The sequence below is a fragment of the Thalassophryne amazonica genome, chromosome 5 (assembly GCF_902500255.1).
Source record: "Thalassophryne amazonica chromosome 5, fThaAma1.1, whole genome shotgun sequence".
Taxonomy (NCBI): Eukaryota; Metazoa; Chordata; class Actinopteri; order Batrachoidiformes; family Batrachoididae; genus Thalassophryne; species Thalassophryne amazonica.
The window spans coordinates 113999478-114015611 of record NC_047107.1 but is presented as its reverse complement, the minus strand read 5'-3'; the positions used below and the strand labels follow the sequence as shown (position 1 = coordinate 114015611).

General features: G+C 39.7%; 1 protein-coding gene across 1 annotated transcript; it reads left to right on the top strand.

Annotated features, from left to right (window-relative positions):
* Positions 1-1358: 1358 nt before the first annotated feature.
* LOC117509866 (natterin-2) lies at positions 1359-4554 on the top strand. The gene is made up of 3 exons (XM_034169496.1): positions 1359-1429; positions 1915-1975; positions 3278-4554. Exons 1-3 carry the CDS (start codon positions 1406-1408, stop codon positions 4300-4302), a joined length of 1110 nt encoding a protein of 369 aa, XP_034025387.1. The 5' UTR covers positions 1359-1405; the 3' UTR covers positions 4303-4554.
* Positions 4555-16134: the final 11580 nt, after the last annotated feature.

Here is a 16134-nt window from a genome sequence, read left to right as displayed (position 1 = left end):
CTGCTGCTGTTTTCAGCATAGCGCAGCTCCTAAAACTATTACGAAACATGTATATATATATTATATTTTTACACAATTATACTTTATTGACCGGATTTCATTCATGAAGTTAGTAGTGTGTGTGCACATCTCTGTGTGTGTAAGGGTCGTCCCTGTCCTCAGACGACACAGGCACAGACAGGAAACATACACCTGTTTATGAACCAAATGTCACGGACAAAGTGACAAGAATAACCAAAACCACTTATGGAAGGAAATATTGTCTCCCTTGTTCCTCTGTTTGTGGCTTTGCCAACATGTGCAGTTTTCCAGCATATTCCACCTGTTTCTTGACGAGACTAATAGAACTTCAATGAGTGAGTTCAGTAAACTGCACTCATAACCAGCAGAAGAGACCCCAACCAGTGACATCAACCGGAAGTGGTCTCCACTGACTTCAGCCAGTGGTGATTTATGTGTCAATTTAGTGGCACCTTTGATTCAAATAATATTATCTACACTGCATTCAAACATTCTGCAAGTGTATAAATAACACTTCATTCTTACCAAGTAATGCACAAATTCTCAAAAAGCATATCTGTTCCCCTTTAATAATTAATAAAACAATTGCAAATTATAAATAACACGATGCTCATACGGCCGAGGGTATTTTAGCTTTGCGTTATATTTTTATCGGATTTTTGTCGGATTTTCATTTGCTGTGAAAAGATGGAACAGCTTGAGTCCATTCACAAGCTGCAATCACCAATCTGTGATACTTAGAAAATTATTCCAGGTTCGTGAGTGGAAACATGCATCGCACCACAACAATTCCCACTCATCAGGTAGTCGAGGGAATCCAAAGGACTCAGTGACTTTTGTCTTTCACATGTTGAAATTACTTGAACAGTGTTGATCCTAGATGAGTGGAATTGGGAGATTTTGATCCCAGACCCTTTAGTGAAACAACTGACCACCTGCAGGTAATGGTCACACAGTTACTTTTGGGACAAACAGTTCTGGTCCTTAAGGAATCTCTCAAATTTGTAAAGATTGAAGATTCTCTTGGTAAAGTACATCCATCAGCATTATGAAGTCACATATTAACATTAGATCTTAATAAGTCAATATTACCAAACGCTGGTGGTGGCGGCTGCTTTTTTACCCGCTGGCGGTTAAATGAGGACAGCATCAGTGGAAGTGGAAACTTGTGATCTGAACATCCAAGTGTACAGCTGGCTGAATTTGATTGGATGACAGACCGTGGGACACACAGTCAGTGAATGTGTGAAGAACTGAGCAACATGAATGGTGCACATCAGCCAATAAAATGACAACTTAAACAGTCCAAACAAATGTTTCTCTTTCTTATTGGCTGCAGCAGGAAGCAGAAACAGCATATAAACCACGACACCACCGAGGGTGTATGAGGTCAGGTGCACCCGCAAAGGTGAGTACTTCACTTTCACCCAACTTTTAATGCACTCAATTATCAGATAAAAAGACTACATTGAAGACAACTTTCAAAAAAGTGATTGTTTGTAAAATGAACTATAACTCATATAGTTAAGAGTAGATGCGTTTATATTCTATTATTCCAGCATTATTAGTTCAACTGGAAATCAGCAACAAGGACTCATATCTAAAAAGGTTGAAAGCTGAGTGGCTGAAAAATCTACCTGGTCTTGTAAGAGGTGACTGAGGATCAGGTGGAAAACGGACTGTGCAGCAATTAAAGTGCTGCTGGTTCGATTCCTGTTTCTCTGTTAAAATGCACTTGAGTCCAGAGCCTCACTTTGTACTGATGTGGCTGAATGTCAGACACAGTAATTTCAAGAATACGCTGCTTTGTAGAAAAACAGCTGCCAAACTGTTTTATTGTGATAACCTGGAAATAAAAAATAATTATTTGTTTTTGTCCTGTTGAATTTCCAGATGAATCCATCAGTGCTGCTCGTGACCCTGCTGCTTCTGTCCTGGACCAGTGCAGAGAAAGGTAAAGATAAACAGATGTTCTCAGCGCAGAGAACCAGTAAAGTATGAAGTGGTGTTTGATTTGATTTACCATCATTAATAATTCTTCATTGGGTACAAAGTTGGTATCTTTCATAACCCCGGACTTGGCTGCATAAAAAGTGGTCAAAACATTTTAACTTAAGATTGGCTGTTGGTTTTTCAAGTAGGACATCATGACTTCTGCAAATCAGGCAGACAAACTGCTGATACCTTGGATCCAATTTTTTACTTACCTCTTGACAAAAAACTGTAGATATCTTTATTGATTTTCATAGATCTTATCCCACCAAAAAAATAAAATAAAATAAAATACATTGGTTTAGCTTTTCAGACAACTTTGAGAACCAGCAGCTGACCAGTTGCTGCGGTCTGAACAGCACAGAGAATCCACATGAGGACAATTGTAAATGAACATTATCCAACCAAAATGTCAATTTTTCTGCTTTTCATCATGTTACTAAGAGCCTGCAGCAACTATCTGGGGTGCAAAGGATTATAGGATATGCCAACCTACTGGCCAGTAGATGGCAGGAGAGACCGTGAAAACTTTTAATAAACCTGAGTTTCTAGTATGTTTACATAAAACAAACATAATAACAATGTCTATAAAGTTTTAGGGCACAATATAGAAAGAGTTTAATGCCTTCGTCATGTGCAGCGGTTAAAGTGCAGCCTCATCACATATTGCTGATATTTTCAGTTTATACAACCTCAGTTTGACATTAATTTAAATAACTTGTCTAGATTTAATTTGGTTAAAATTTTAACCATAAGTTAAAAATTTATGCCTGTTGATGAATTGCGTGATATGCCAGCAACTCATTAGGGTATAAAGAGTAATTGTCTAAAGAGAAATCTTCTTCTTCACTCAGTCTCTTTTTTTTAAGAGAAAATTCATCTCACAAAGGAGTGTTGTTGCATCAGTAGTTTTGATTGTACTTACAACAAACATAGCAACACTGTCATTATAAATGCAGAGCATGATTAGTCAGAACATGAAGAGAATCCTACTGATGATCTGTGCTGGAGTTAGCTGAGCAGGATTAAATCAGGTTGCTGCGCCTTGACAGAGGAACACACTCGGGATACTGTATCATTTTGATTTTCCACACCTTTGGTGAAGGTTTGAGGTCAGACTGTAGCTTGAATGTGATCTTTTCTCTCATATTAACCATTTATCATTTTTCTGGTTTACAAAATTTACAAAATATTGTCTTTTTTGTCAATGCAGATGAAGAGATTTAATGTAATTCTGTGTTTCTGTGTATCTTTCTCTCCAAAGATCTTAAAGTAAGGGTGGCTCGATCCAGCAACGATGAGACCAACCTACACTGGGTGAAATGTGAAGGATCTGTGCCTGATGGAGCCGTTTCGATTCGAAACACTTACGTGAGTCCGGCTCGCACAGAGTATGTCTGCAAATCTGCTTGCCAAGCTGGTTACTACAGCACCAAGGATTCAAAGTGCCACTACCCCTATGGATCACGAGAAATGTCATCCTCTAGCAACTGCTATATCCTGGTGAACAGAGATAACTTTGAGCTTCTGGAGTGGAAGGACGGTTACGGTGGTTCAGTGCCAGCCAATGCAGTCAGTACATGTGAAAACAATAAGATATATGTAGGGAAGAGTGCATACGGTCTCGGAAAAATAGAGCCTGCTAACCACTGCTTATATTATGTTTGGAACGGTGCAGAGACCTGGACCAAGACGTACCAGGCTCTGACTATGAATAAAGACATTACTGAACAGACCATGAAAGATGTGAAATACCAGACTGAAGGGGTTTCTGTCATTGAGGGTAAACCAGAAGTCATGCGCAGATCTACCGCCAAAAACCAGCACTGTCTCGAAGTTACAAAAACAGTTACCCTCACCAAAGACATTTCGACAGAGGAAAGGTGGGATGTCACTAATGCAATCACATTAGGTGTCAAAACTACTGTCACAGCTGGGATTCCTGATGTTTCCTCTGCATCACTTGAGGTTAGCATGATGGCAACGAGGGAGTTTACTAAGGGAGCCAGTAAGACTGAGACTCAGTCGTATATGGTTTCTGTGTTAGTGCCAGTTCCACCAAAACAGTCCTGTACTGTCAGTATGGTTGCACAGGTGAACAAAGCAGACATCCCTTTCACAGCAACCTTGATCCGCACCTACCGAGGTGGCAAGAAAACTCAGACAACGACCAAAGGGTTCTATAGGACGACCCAGGTAGCAGAAACCCACGCAAACATAGAACAATGTACCATCATAGGTGACTTGAAAGATTGTCCACAGGCTTCAAGCACCAGCAGCCCACATTAAAAAAGCCTGTTAAAGTAACTGGAAAATAAAAAGACAATATCTTCTTTCTTTGTTTCAGCAAAATGCAGATGTGGTAACTTATTCTGACTTCTTATAAAAGCACACATACAGTTACATTCTTACATTTCCTCACTGCAGGCTGTCGAAAAATCAACTTTTGACATATTGCCTCAAACGGCACATTATCCAGTGAAAAAATATGTTGTTTTGACTCTACATTGAAGAAAAATATGAACATGTTATTTTCACTTGTGGTTGGAAATTAATAAAGTCATTTTAACTGAATTGAAGTGTTTCAACAATGTGGAAAGTGTTTAAAATGATGTATCTCAGTATGAATTAAAATATTTGTATTTTAATGTCACAATAGAGATTCTGAAATGATCCTTCAAATGTTTTGAATGAAGACATTTCGACTGTCGTCTTTTGAAGACACAGTAAAGTTTCAATGAATTTGTTTGAACATTGCTTTTGATTTGATGATGTAAGAAGCTTTGCAATGAGAACGATGATGTCAGAGTGTACTGATGATGCTTAGCCAATAAGAAACCTACACGTGTGTCTCCATCTTTGGAAACCACAAATTTAATAGCCGGGGGCGGGGCTTCACTTGTTGCTCTTTCTTCTCTGTCGGCCTTCTATGTTGTGAGAGATTATGATGAGTCTGTTTGTATGACTGACGCCTTCTCTTGAATAAAACATTTAAACATCTGAAGGACTTTTTGATTTTGTTTGACAACATGAACCATTTCCAGACTTTAGATGGGTCCCAGACACAGTTTTCTTCTCATGGGGTGAACAAGCAGAACAGGTTAATGCTTAGAATGACATCACAGATACTGACATTAACCAGGTGAAAGATGTGTCTCAATAATAATCCATCCATCCGTCCATTTTCTTTACCTGCTTACTCCAGTTAAGGGTCACGGCGGGCTGGAGCCTATCCCAGCAGTCATAGGAAGTGAATCACAGAACCCTCTGGACAGGACGCAAGTCTGTCGCAGAGACACATATCGACAAACAAACACATTCACCCCAGCATGAACACTTACGGACAATTTAAATTTCCAATCAACCTAACCTGCATGTCTTTGGAGCCACCGTGCTGCCCACACAAACACGGGGAGAATATGCAAACTCCACACAGAAAGGCCATAGGTGAGAATTGATCCCATGACCTTCTTATTGTGAGGCAACAGGGCTAACCACAAAGCCACTGTCCTGCCAACCACAATAACAATAATGATCACATTTTTTCGAAGCATTTTCAACAAATACTTCAAAGTGCTTTCCAATATACAGTTAAAAAATACAAAAAAGTAGCATAAAAACATAAAAACAGATTAAACACAATATGTACAGATTAAAAGAAACAGGTAAGCGGATAAACAAAGCAATAAATAAAAAAATTAAAATTCCACTGAGACAATAAACAGTCAGTTCTAATAATGTATTTACTGGAGTATAAGTCACACTGGAATACAAATCCAATTACATTTTTGCCACAAATCTGATTGCGTTTTACTGACGACGCATTAGCAGAGCCAGTAAAACGGCTATTTAAAATCCAGCATTAATGTCTGCACATCATCAGACACAACAGGGTTATTCCCTAATTTACCACTTTGTGAAAAATGAAGCAAAATTATTATTATCACAGCATTATTATTCATGGCACACACAGTGCAGAGCACAGCTATCAAGCTGGTACATTCTGTCTTTAATGTACAAGTCTGCAAATCTTCCACCAAGATTTCGTGCAACTGCTTCAGAAACATCCTGGTCTTCAAGTCAGTCCACAGAACAAACAGGAGTCTGCAGGACTTCAGACCAATCTTTGTGTAAACAATGACATGTTGATGGGAAGCGTTAAAGGGTGATTCTTTAACTACGGGCACTATTGGCCTTGTAAATGTAATTTCCACCACACCATTGCCTTACAATATAAAGCACCTTGGGGCAACTGTTTGTTGTGATTTGGCGCTATATACATGTGCTCTGATGTCACTGTTTATCTCCATAGAAACTACCCAAACAATCTTTCATACAAACTGTTTAAAGGGACATTATAGTGTTGTGGTGGAAATTACGGCAATAGTGTGGGACAACTACATTTTGTTTAAAAAAATCACAACAGTTGTATGACATTGAATACCCCAATTATGTTTTGATTATTTTACTGATATTTTATTCAGAGATATTTTAAAACATTAGAAAAAATGTTTTTTTACCATTCATTTTTATCATTGAAGATCAAAAGTCTGGGTGTGGGACAAGCACAAAATGGCAATATTTGCATATAATGATGCTGAAAAAAGGTGAAAAAGTCATCATAGACTACTAGAACAAATTTCTTAAAATACTTTCATTGTAAAGATAACTATAAAAGTGTGAAATTTCCCCTTTTTTTCTGTTTTTCATACAATATGATCAAAGGACATAATAAGTGCCCGTAGTCTAAGAATCACCCTAAAAGCTGAAGCTGTGAGCAGAATGCCTTCCTCACCGAGACATGGCTGAACACATTCAGAATGTACACTGAGACAAAAGACCAGGGGTTTCATGTACAAAGACTTGCCCAGAACCGGGTGAATGCACAAAACAGTCCAGATGTAACAAACTGTTCATACGCATGGATCCAAGCATGTTCCATTTGTACATCACAATCAATGTGGAAATGGGCACACATGCAGATGTATGAAACTCCTCTCTGTCCATGCCCCTATTTAAAAATGCAAATGTATTTAGAGTCATCACACAGTTCAAATTTCAAGCATATCAAACAATGCATGAAGGAGTTAGGACATGTTGATACTTCATCCACTAGAGGGCGCTCAGTGTACAAACAGAGGAGCAAGGTGTTGTAAGGGGCTGACGTCATTACACGTGAAGTTTCAAGTCTGTCAGGTAAAGCATGAAGGAGTTATGAGCAGTTGATTGTTTATCCACTAGGGGGCGCTCAGAACACAAACAGAGGGGGCAGGTGTGTTCAGGGGCCAACTGTCATCACGAATGTAAATTTTCAAGTCAATCAGGCAAAGAATGAATGAGTTATCATGACTTGATGTTCAATGGCGAAGGGTCAAAATGGCGGCACCATAGTGGCCACACGCTTCATCATAGAGAAAAGCTTTCGATAACTTTTGATTAGTATCATCTCTGAATGCTGTCAAAGAAATTTGAAGTGCATTGGACAAAATCCCTAGGAGGAATTTGTTCAAATACAACATGTGGAAATCACGCCAAAATGAGAAGAAAATTCAAAATGGCCAACTTTCTGTTTGGAGTAGACCCATGATGCAAGAGACTTTTTTGTACGACTATGCAAGTCACACGTGTACCAATTTTCCTCTCCCTATTCCAAAAAAACCCTAGGGGGAGGGGTTTTTGAAAGTTTCAAGGGGGCGCTATTGAGGTATTTTGCCCCCCCATGGGCGATAGCCCTATGAATTGTAGGAGGCTGTCGTGCTTGACCTGTGTATCAATTTTCATGATGATATGACAAAATTAAAGCCATCAAAAGGAACAACGAAATTTCATGGCGAAAGGTCGATATTCGGCACGCCGCCACATGGGTGCCATTAGTCATAACTTCACAACGTTTATTGCCTATGTTCACCAACTTGTTCTGCATGTTTTAGAAGTGGAATGCAGTTGATTGGGTTAACTATGTGACATCAGGATCTGTTAAAGTAAAAATAGGACATTTCCTATTACCACCAGGGGGCGCTATGGCAAAGGTGGGAAGTCAATATATGCAGAAGTTCAGGGCAGAGCCCTCATCATGTCCAGCAAGTTTGTAGGATCTACGACGAAGTATGTGGGCGTGACTGCTGTTCGAAGTGAAACGTGAGCTCCAAAAAGCTCGCCAAAGTTTGACGAACCCTAGCAGCCACACCGTTTGACCTAGTTACATTATTTTGATAACTTTTGATCACCATGGGGTTGTGATGATGTTGACCAAATTTGAAGACGATAGGATGAAATCCCTAGGACGGGTTTGTTCAAATGTAAGTACTGGAAATGGGCAAAAATTAGCTGAAAATCGAAAATTAAAATCAAAATGGCCGACTTCCTGTTGACATTTCACCATGACGATAAGAGACTTTTTTGTGCGTCTTAGCATGGTAAATATGTGTACCAAATTTCGTGAGGCTGCGACGAAAAAACCCCAATGCGGAGGGGTTTTTGAAAATTTATAGGGGTCGCTATTTCACGATTTCATTGCGACCATGTGCGACACCCCAAAATATCGAATTTCGGATCCGGCCAGATGACTATGGAAAGTTTGGTGAGTTTTTGAGCATGGGAACAGGCTGAAATTTTGATTTCAAGAGTGAGAATAATAATAATAATACTAGGACTGCAAGCAGTCATATACGAGCGATCGTTCCGCTCGAACGCCTACCCAGGCTAATGCGTGCCCTTGTGACCAGATGTGGGCATGTGCAGGGGCAACCACTCATCACACAGTTAAAATTTTAAGCAAATCACACAATGCATAAAGGAGTTATGACATGTTGATGGTTCATCCACTAGGGGGCACTCAGTGTACAAACAAAGGGGCCAGGTGTGTTCAGGGGCCAACCGTCACCATACATGTTAAGTTTCAAGTCAATCAGGCAGAGCATGAAGGAGTTATCATGACTTGATGTTCCATGGCGAAGAGTCAAAATGGCAGCACCATAGCGGCCACACCCTTCAACATAGAAAAAAGCTTTCGATAACTTTTGGTCAGTATCATCTCTGGATGCTGTGAAAGAAATTTGAAGTGCATTGGACAAAATCCCTAGGAGGAGTTCGTTCAAATACAATGTGTGGAAATCATGGCAAAATGACAAGAAAATTCAAAATGGCCGACTTCCTGTTTGCAGTAGACCAATGGTGCAAGAGACGTTTTTGTACGTCTATACAAGTCACACGTGTAGCAATTTTCATCTCCCTACTACAAAAAAAAAACCTAAGGGGAGGGGTTTTTGAAAGTTTCAAGGGGGCGCTATTGAGGCATTTTGCCCCGCTCATGGGCGACGCCCCTATGAATTGTAAGAGGTTGTCATGCTTGACCTGTGTATCAATTTTCATGATGATATGACACAATTAAAGCCATCAACAGGAAGAACGTAATTTCATGGCGAAGGGGTGATATTTGGTACACCGCCACACTGACGCCGTTACTCATAACTTCACGGCGATCATCGCCTACGTTCACCAACTTGTTCTGCATATTTTAGAAGTGGAATGAAGTTGATGGTGTTAAGTATGTGACATCAGTGCCTGTTTAAATACAATGATCCATGGCGAAGGGTCAAAATGGCGGCGCCAGAGCGGCCACACCCTTCAACATAGAGAAAAGCTTTTGATAACGTTTGGTCAGTATCATTTCTGGATGCTGTGAAAGAAATTTGAAGTGCATTGGACAAAATCCCTAGGAGGAGTTCATTCAAATACAATGTGACAAGAAAATTCAAAATGGCCGACTTCCTGTTTGGAGTAGACCAATGGTGCAAGAGACTTTTTTGTGCGTCTATGCAAATCACACGTGTACCAATTTTCATCTCCCTACTCCAAAAAAACCCCTATGGGGAAGGTTTTTTGAAAGTTTCAAGGGGGCGCTATTGGGGCATTTTGCCCCGCCCAAGGGTGACGTCCCTATGAATTGTAAGAGGTTGTCGTGCTTGACCTGTGTATCAATTTTCATGATGATATGACAAAATTAAAGCCGTCAAAAGCAAGAATGTATTTTCATGTCGAGGGGCGATATTCGGCACGCCGCAAAAACACTACTCCAGGTATGTTTTTGACGAGAATATAACATAACTTTGTTACAAGGTCAAACACTGACGTTGTGTGACAAAGGCCTTTTAATAATAACTCACTTAAAGAAATAATGGAAAAACTCACATCTAAGTAAAAAATAAAAAACAAAACGATTAATTGAAAAAAATAATCGACCAATGAATTGATAACTAAAATAATCATTAGTTGCAGCCCTAGTTTTTAGGCTGAAATAAAATATGTCTTTCCTAAAAGATCAAAATTCAGATTTAAAAAATTAGAGAAAAAAGGACAGGTTAAGAAAACTAAATGAGGGAAAGCAGCTGCTAACTAAATTCTTTGAAAAGAGAGGTGAGCTTGAAAGCTAGCTATATTGAGTTGGGGGATCTGGGGGACCAAATTGCACCATTTTCTAGAAAAATGGTGCAATTTGGTGCATTCCTGTTCATTTTAACAGATGGGAATGGTGCAATTTTGTGCATTCCTGTGCATTTTAACAGATGGGAATGCACCAACTTGCAACATTTGTCTAGAACATGGTGCAATTTGGTCCCCCAGACCCCCCAACTCAATATTACTCCCCCAACTTTAAAAAGGGTTCTGACTCCCAGGTGTGATCTAAGGTATACATGATTTAGACCTGGTTTGGTTTGACTACGCATTAGAAATTTGGTGTTTGGTTAATAAAAAAAGAACATAACAGTGGGGCGGGGGGGGAGTCTTCAATATGGCTAGTACCTAGGGCCCAAAATGTGGTGCTACACCCCTGTTTGTGCACGCACAGATGAACTGGATTCTGTCCCGTCTGGATCCACAGGCTACGTCAGATGCGGCCACTGGGAGTCCTAACCCCCCACCGGGACCGCCAGCTGCCTCGCCAGCAACCGCGTCCACACCAATCGTGTGCAACCAGTTATCTCGCCCAGAACACTTGTCAGGTGAATCAGGAGACGTCAAGCCGTTTAGACGGAACGGCTGAACCAAGAACTGGAAAAAGGGCTCCGGATTCTCGCGTTCCGCCATCCTGCAACCTGGTCAGACCAGCTTCCATGGATCGAACTCAATCACAACAGTTTGCTCTCGATTTCCCCTGGTTTCGCCCCGTTTCATGTTGTTATATTATATCGATCGATATTAAATTGCGACATAACAACTTTAAACTAGACATTTGTTTTACATAATTACATTAAGGCTCTTGTACAGTTAATTTTAGTATTGGAGAATTTGTTTTTATAGTTGGTGCAGTTGATGGTGAAGCACTGGCTGTCTTTTTTTTCCCCTCATTTCGCTTCTGTTTAACAAATGCCTTAACTGGCTCAAGGTCTCTCTCCACCCTTAGTAATGGCCGCAGTGCGGCATGCCGCTAGTCACGTGGCGTCCATTCCAGTCTCTATTTCCATGCAATTGGAGACTCACATTGCGCACGTCATCACACAGCTTCTATGAGGAGTACAAAGATGGTGTATGGCTGGCTCGAAAGTCCGCGGAGTTAACTTTTCAGCAAAAAAAAAGTAAGTTTATATCTCATATCATTAAAAAGCTATTTATAATTTAGTAAAACTTGTTCTCAGCCATCGTATACAACGGCATCGGCCCCAGAGGATTAAACCCAGTGGTGGGCAGAGTTTCACTAATCTGCTAACCGCTAAGTATCAAAGCTAATATTTTCACTATCGGATTACCTTTTCAGATAACTCTGAAAACCATCATCGAATCAATTATCTTCCGATAAACTTTGGTCCAATCATTTTTGGACCACTAACATTAATGCAAGGTTAGTGAATAAAGCTTTAACAGTGAATAAGCATTTTTTAAATCTGATATCAAAGGTTTTAGAGCCTACCTGTAGTTTTGTAGTAGATGTACAGTTCTATCCTCTGCAGATGGAAGAAAGCTGGTTTCAGAAGAAGCCACTGTTTTCTGCAATCAGAGGAGTGCAGGTCACAGCAGAAACCCAAAATGAGAGGCAAAAAAATATCCTTCCTTTTGACATTCAACTAAATAGTCGAGAATATTTTATGTAAAAATGCCAGAAGAAGCTCAGGTTGCGTCTCCATTATTTTCAATTGGAATCACTGTGAGCTGCAATCACTACCTGTTTGCTCTATAATGTCCTGGATTTTGTCCTTCACAACACTGTTTGTCATCTTTGTTCCAGAGTAATATATATAAGATTAAACATAGCAGACACGCATTATTTGGAAAATTTGTTTTGGCAAGTTTCACTGTCTCTATTGCCATCTACTGGCCAGTAGTGTTCTTGGCAGTATTCGCCGAAAGTACTGAGATATTCCATAATCCTTTACATGCCAAAGAGTTGTTGCAGTTGATGAAAGAAATGAAAATGTACATTTTGGTTGTATACTGTTCAGTTGCAATTGTCGTCATGTGTTTTCTCTCTGTGCTGTTTAAACTGCAGCAACTTTCTGGCGTGCAAAGTATTATGGGTTAGGGTCTGAGTGTCTGGGCGCCAGTAGATGGCAGTGTTCTATTTATTTTGACCCAGGTTATATCAGACGGTTGTCTAATCACAACTTGACTTTTGGCTTTTGCAAATGGCTTTTTTTACATATGAAAAGCACATTTATATGTAAACCAACACATATGTCAAATCAAATCAAATCAATTTTATTTATACAGCGCCAAATCACAACAAACAGTTGCCCCAAGGCGCTTTATATTGCAAGGCAAGGCCATACAATAATTATGGAAAAACCCCAACGGTCAAAACGACCCCCTGTGAGCAAGCACTTGGCAACAGTGGGAAGGAAAAACTCCCTTTTAACAGGAAGAAACCTCCAGCAGAACCAGGCTCAGGGAGGGGCAGTCTTCTGTTGGGACTGGTTGGGGCTGAGGGAGAGAACCAGGAAAAAGACATGCTGTGGAGGGGAGCAGAGATCAATCACTAATGATTAAATGCAGAGTGGTGCATACAGAGCAAAAAGAGAAAGAAACACTCAGTGCATCATGGGAACCCCCCAGCAGTCTAAGTCTATAGCAGCATAACTAAGGGATGGTTCAGGGTCACCTGATCCAGCCCTAACTATAAGCTTTAGCAAAAAGGAAAGTTTTAAGCCTAATCTTAAAAGTAGAGAGGGTGTCTGTCTCCCTGATCTGAATTGGGAGCTGGTTCCACAGGAGAGGAGCCTGAAAGCTGAAGGCTCTGCCTCCCATTCTACTCTTACAAACCCTAGGAACTACAAGTAAGCCTGCAGTCTGAGAGCGAAGCGCTCTATTGGGGTGATATGGTACTATGAGGTCCCTAAGATAAGATGGGACCTGATTATTCAAAACCTTATAAGTAAGAAGAAGAATTTTAAATTTTATTCTAGAATTAACAGGAAGCCAATGAAGAGAGGCCAATATGGGTGAGATATGCTCTCTCCTTCTAGTCCCTGTCAGTACTCTAGCTGCAGCATTTTGAATTAACTGAAGGCTTTTCAGGGAACTTTTAGGACAACCTGATAATAATGAATTACAATAGTCCAGCCTAGAGGAAATAAATGCATGAATTAGTTTTTCAGCATCACTCTGAGACAAGACCTTTCTAATTTTAGAGATATTGCGCAAATGCAAAAAAGCAGTCCTACATATTTGTTTAATATGCGCATTGAATGACATATCCTGATCAAAAATGACTCCAAGATTTCTCACAGTATTACTAGAGGTCAGGTAATGCCATCCAGAGTAAGGATCTGGTGGACACCATGTTTCTAAGATTTGTGGGGCCAAGTACAATAACTTCAGTTTTATCTGAGTTTAAAAGCAGGAAATTAGAGGTCATCCATGTCTTTATGTCTGTAAGACAATCCTGCAGTTTAGCTAATTGGTGTGTGTCCTCTGGCTTCATGGATAGATAAAGCTGGGTATCATCTGCGTAACAATGAAAATTTAAGCAATGCCGTCTAATAATACTGCCTAAGGGAAACATGTATATAGTGAATAAAATTGGTCCTAGCACAGAACCTTGTGGAACTCCATAATTAACCTTAGTCTGTGAAGAAGATTCCCCATTTACATGAACAAATTGTAATCTATTAGATAAATATGATTCAAACCACTGCAGCGCAGTGCCTTTAATACCTATGGCATGCTCTAATCTCTGTAATAAAATTTTATGGTCAACAGTATCAAAAGCAGCACTGAGGTCTAACAGAACAAGCACAGAAATGAGTCCACTGTCTGAGGCCATAAGAAGATCATTTGTAACCTTCACTAATGCTGTTTCTGTACTATGATGAATTCTAAAACCTGACTGAAACTCTTCAAATAGACCATTCCTCTGCAGATGATCAGTTAGCTGTTTTACAACTACCCTTTCAAGAATTTTTGAGAGAAAAGGAAGGTTGGAGATTGGCCTATAATTAGCTAAGATAGCTGGGTCAAGTGATGGCTTTTTAAGTAATGGTTTAATTACTGCCACCTTAAAAGCCTGTGGTACATAGCCAACTAATAAAGATAGATTGATCATATTTAAGATTGAAGCATTAATTAATGGTAGGGCTTCCTTGAGCAGCCTGGTAGGAATGGGGTCTAATAGACATGTTGATGGTTTGGAGGAAGTAACTAATGAAAATAACTCAGTATATAACTCAATATATAACTCTATCTATCTATAACTCAATAACTCTGACGAGATACTCTATCTCACTTACAGAGTTTAGGTAGCTACTCTGCCCTGTGTTGGTATATGGCATTAGAGAACATAAAGAAGGAATCATATCCTTAAACCTAGTTTAAGGATATGTCACATTAATGTGTTTGTTTATATATAGAATGGATGAGTCAGCTAATCAGTGTTAGCAGAGACTCATTATACCCATGATCCCTGTTGCATCTGTGTGTGTTTGTGACAAAATTTCAGAATTAGTGCATTATTTAAAATTAAACGATATGTGTTATAGTTTAACATTGTACAAATGACAGAATTATCATTAATGTAGTTATTCTATCCAGCATAATTTGATTTATAAAGCAATACCATAAGTCAAAACTGCTTTATTTTCCAAGACCTCTGCCTCATGGTGGCACTGCTATAGGCTGTAAGAGAATAATGTTTTTCTTTTTTCGTGCCTCTCTGTTTGTGACAACCTGGTGGTCAGGTTTCTTTTCCTGTGATAGAATAAAATACATAGTAAACAGGAGCTTCTGGCAGGGGATACAGCGTTAGACAGAAATGGTGATCCACTGGTTGCATTTGTGATTGTGATGTTAAAACTCATTTTTAAAAGTTGTCGTTTAGCTGTAGCTTCTTATAAATTATTTTGGGTGGTTTATCGGTTTAGCTTTACAAAAGTTAACTTTCCAGTTAGCTGATGAGCAGTTATCGAAGATAACTTTTTGGTTAGCTGTGCCCACCACTGCTTAAACCTACAGCTGTCCTCCTCTTAAATGATGCCTGCCCACTGGCGTACACATTTAGTCATGTTCCTCGTGATGCAAAGCAAGGCGTGGGTGTTGCTCTTATTTGTAAATCTAGCTTTAGTTTATTAGCTGTTGGGGGTCACAAATATAACTCTTTTGAACATCTGATTCTCCGCTCTGCCCATGATGCTACGTATTGCCAAGGTCAGAAGACTAAAAATCAGCTGTACTACTTTGTCACTGTATGTAGGCCCCCCTGGCCCATACTCTGAATTCTTAGATGAATTTGGTGCTTTCATCTCTAACTTGTGAACTAGTGCCGATAACATTCTGATTATTGGTGACTTTAACATTCATATAAATAAGACTTCTGATCCCCTCTGCAAATCATTTATGGAAATTGTGGATACATTAGGATTCCAGCAATGCATTCAGGATTCAACGCACATTAGTGGAAATACCCTGGATTTGGTTCTCGCACGTAGTATTGCTGTCACAAATACTGACATCATGCCTCTTGCATCCGTGGTCTCTGATCACTCACTTATTAAGTTTACAGTTCCGTTGCCATGTTTAATGGAACAACAACCTTATTCATCACTGCGGCATTGCATCAACTCCTCAACTAAGACTGAACTCGAAGCTAGACTGCCTGGTATCTTACTTTCACATCTGGAAAATGCCCAATCAGTA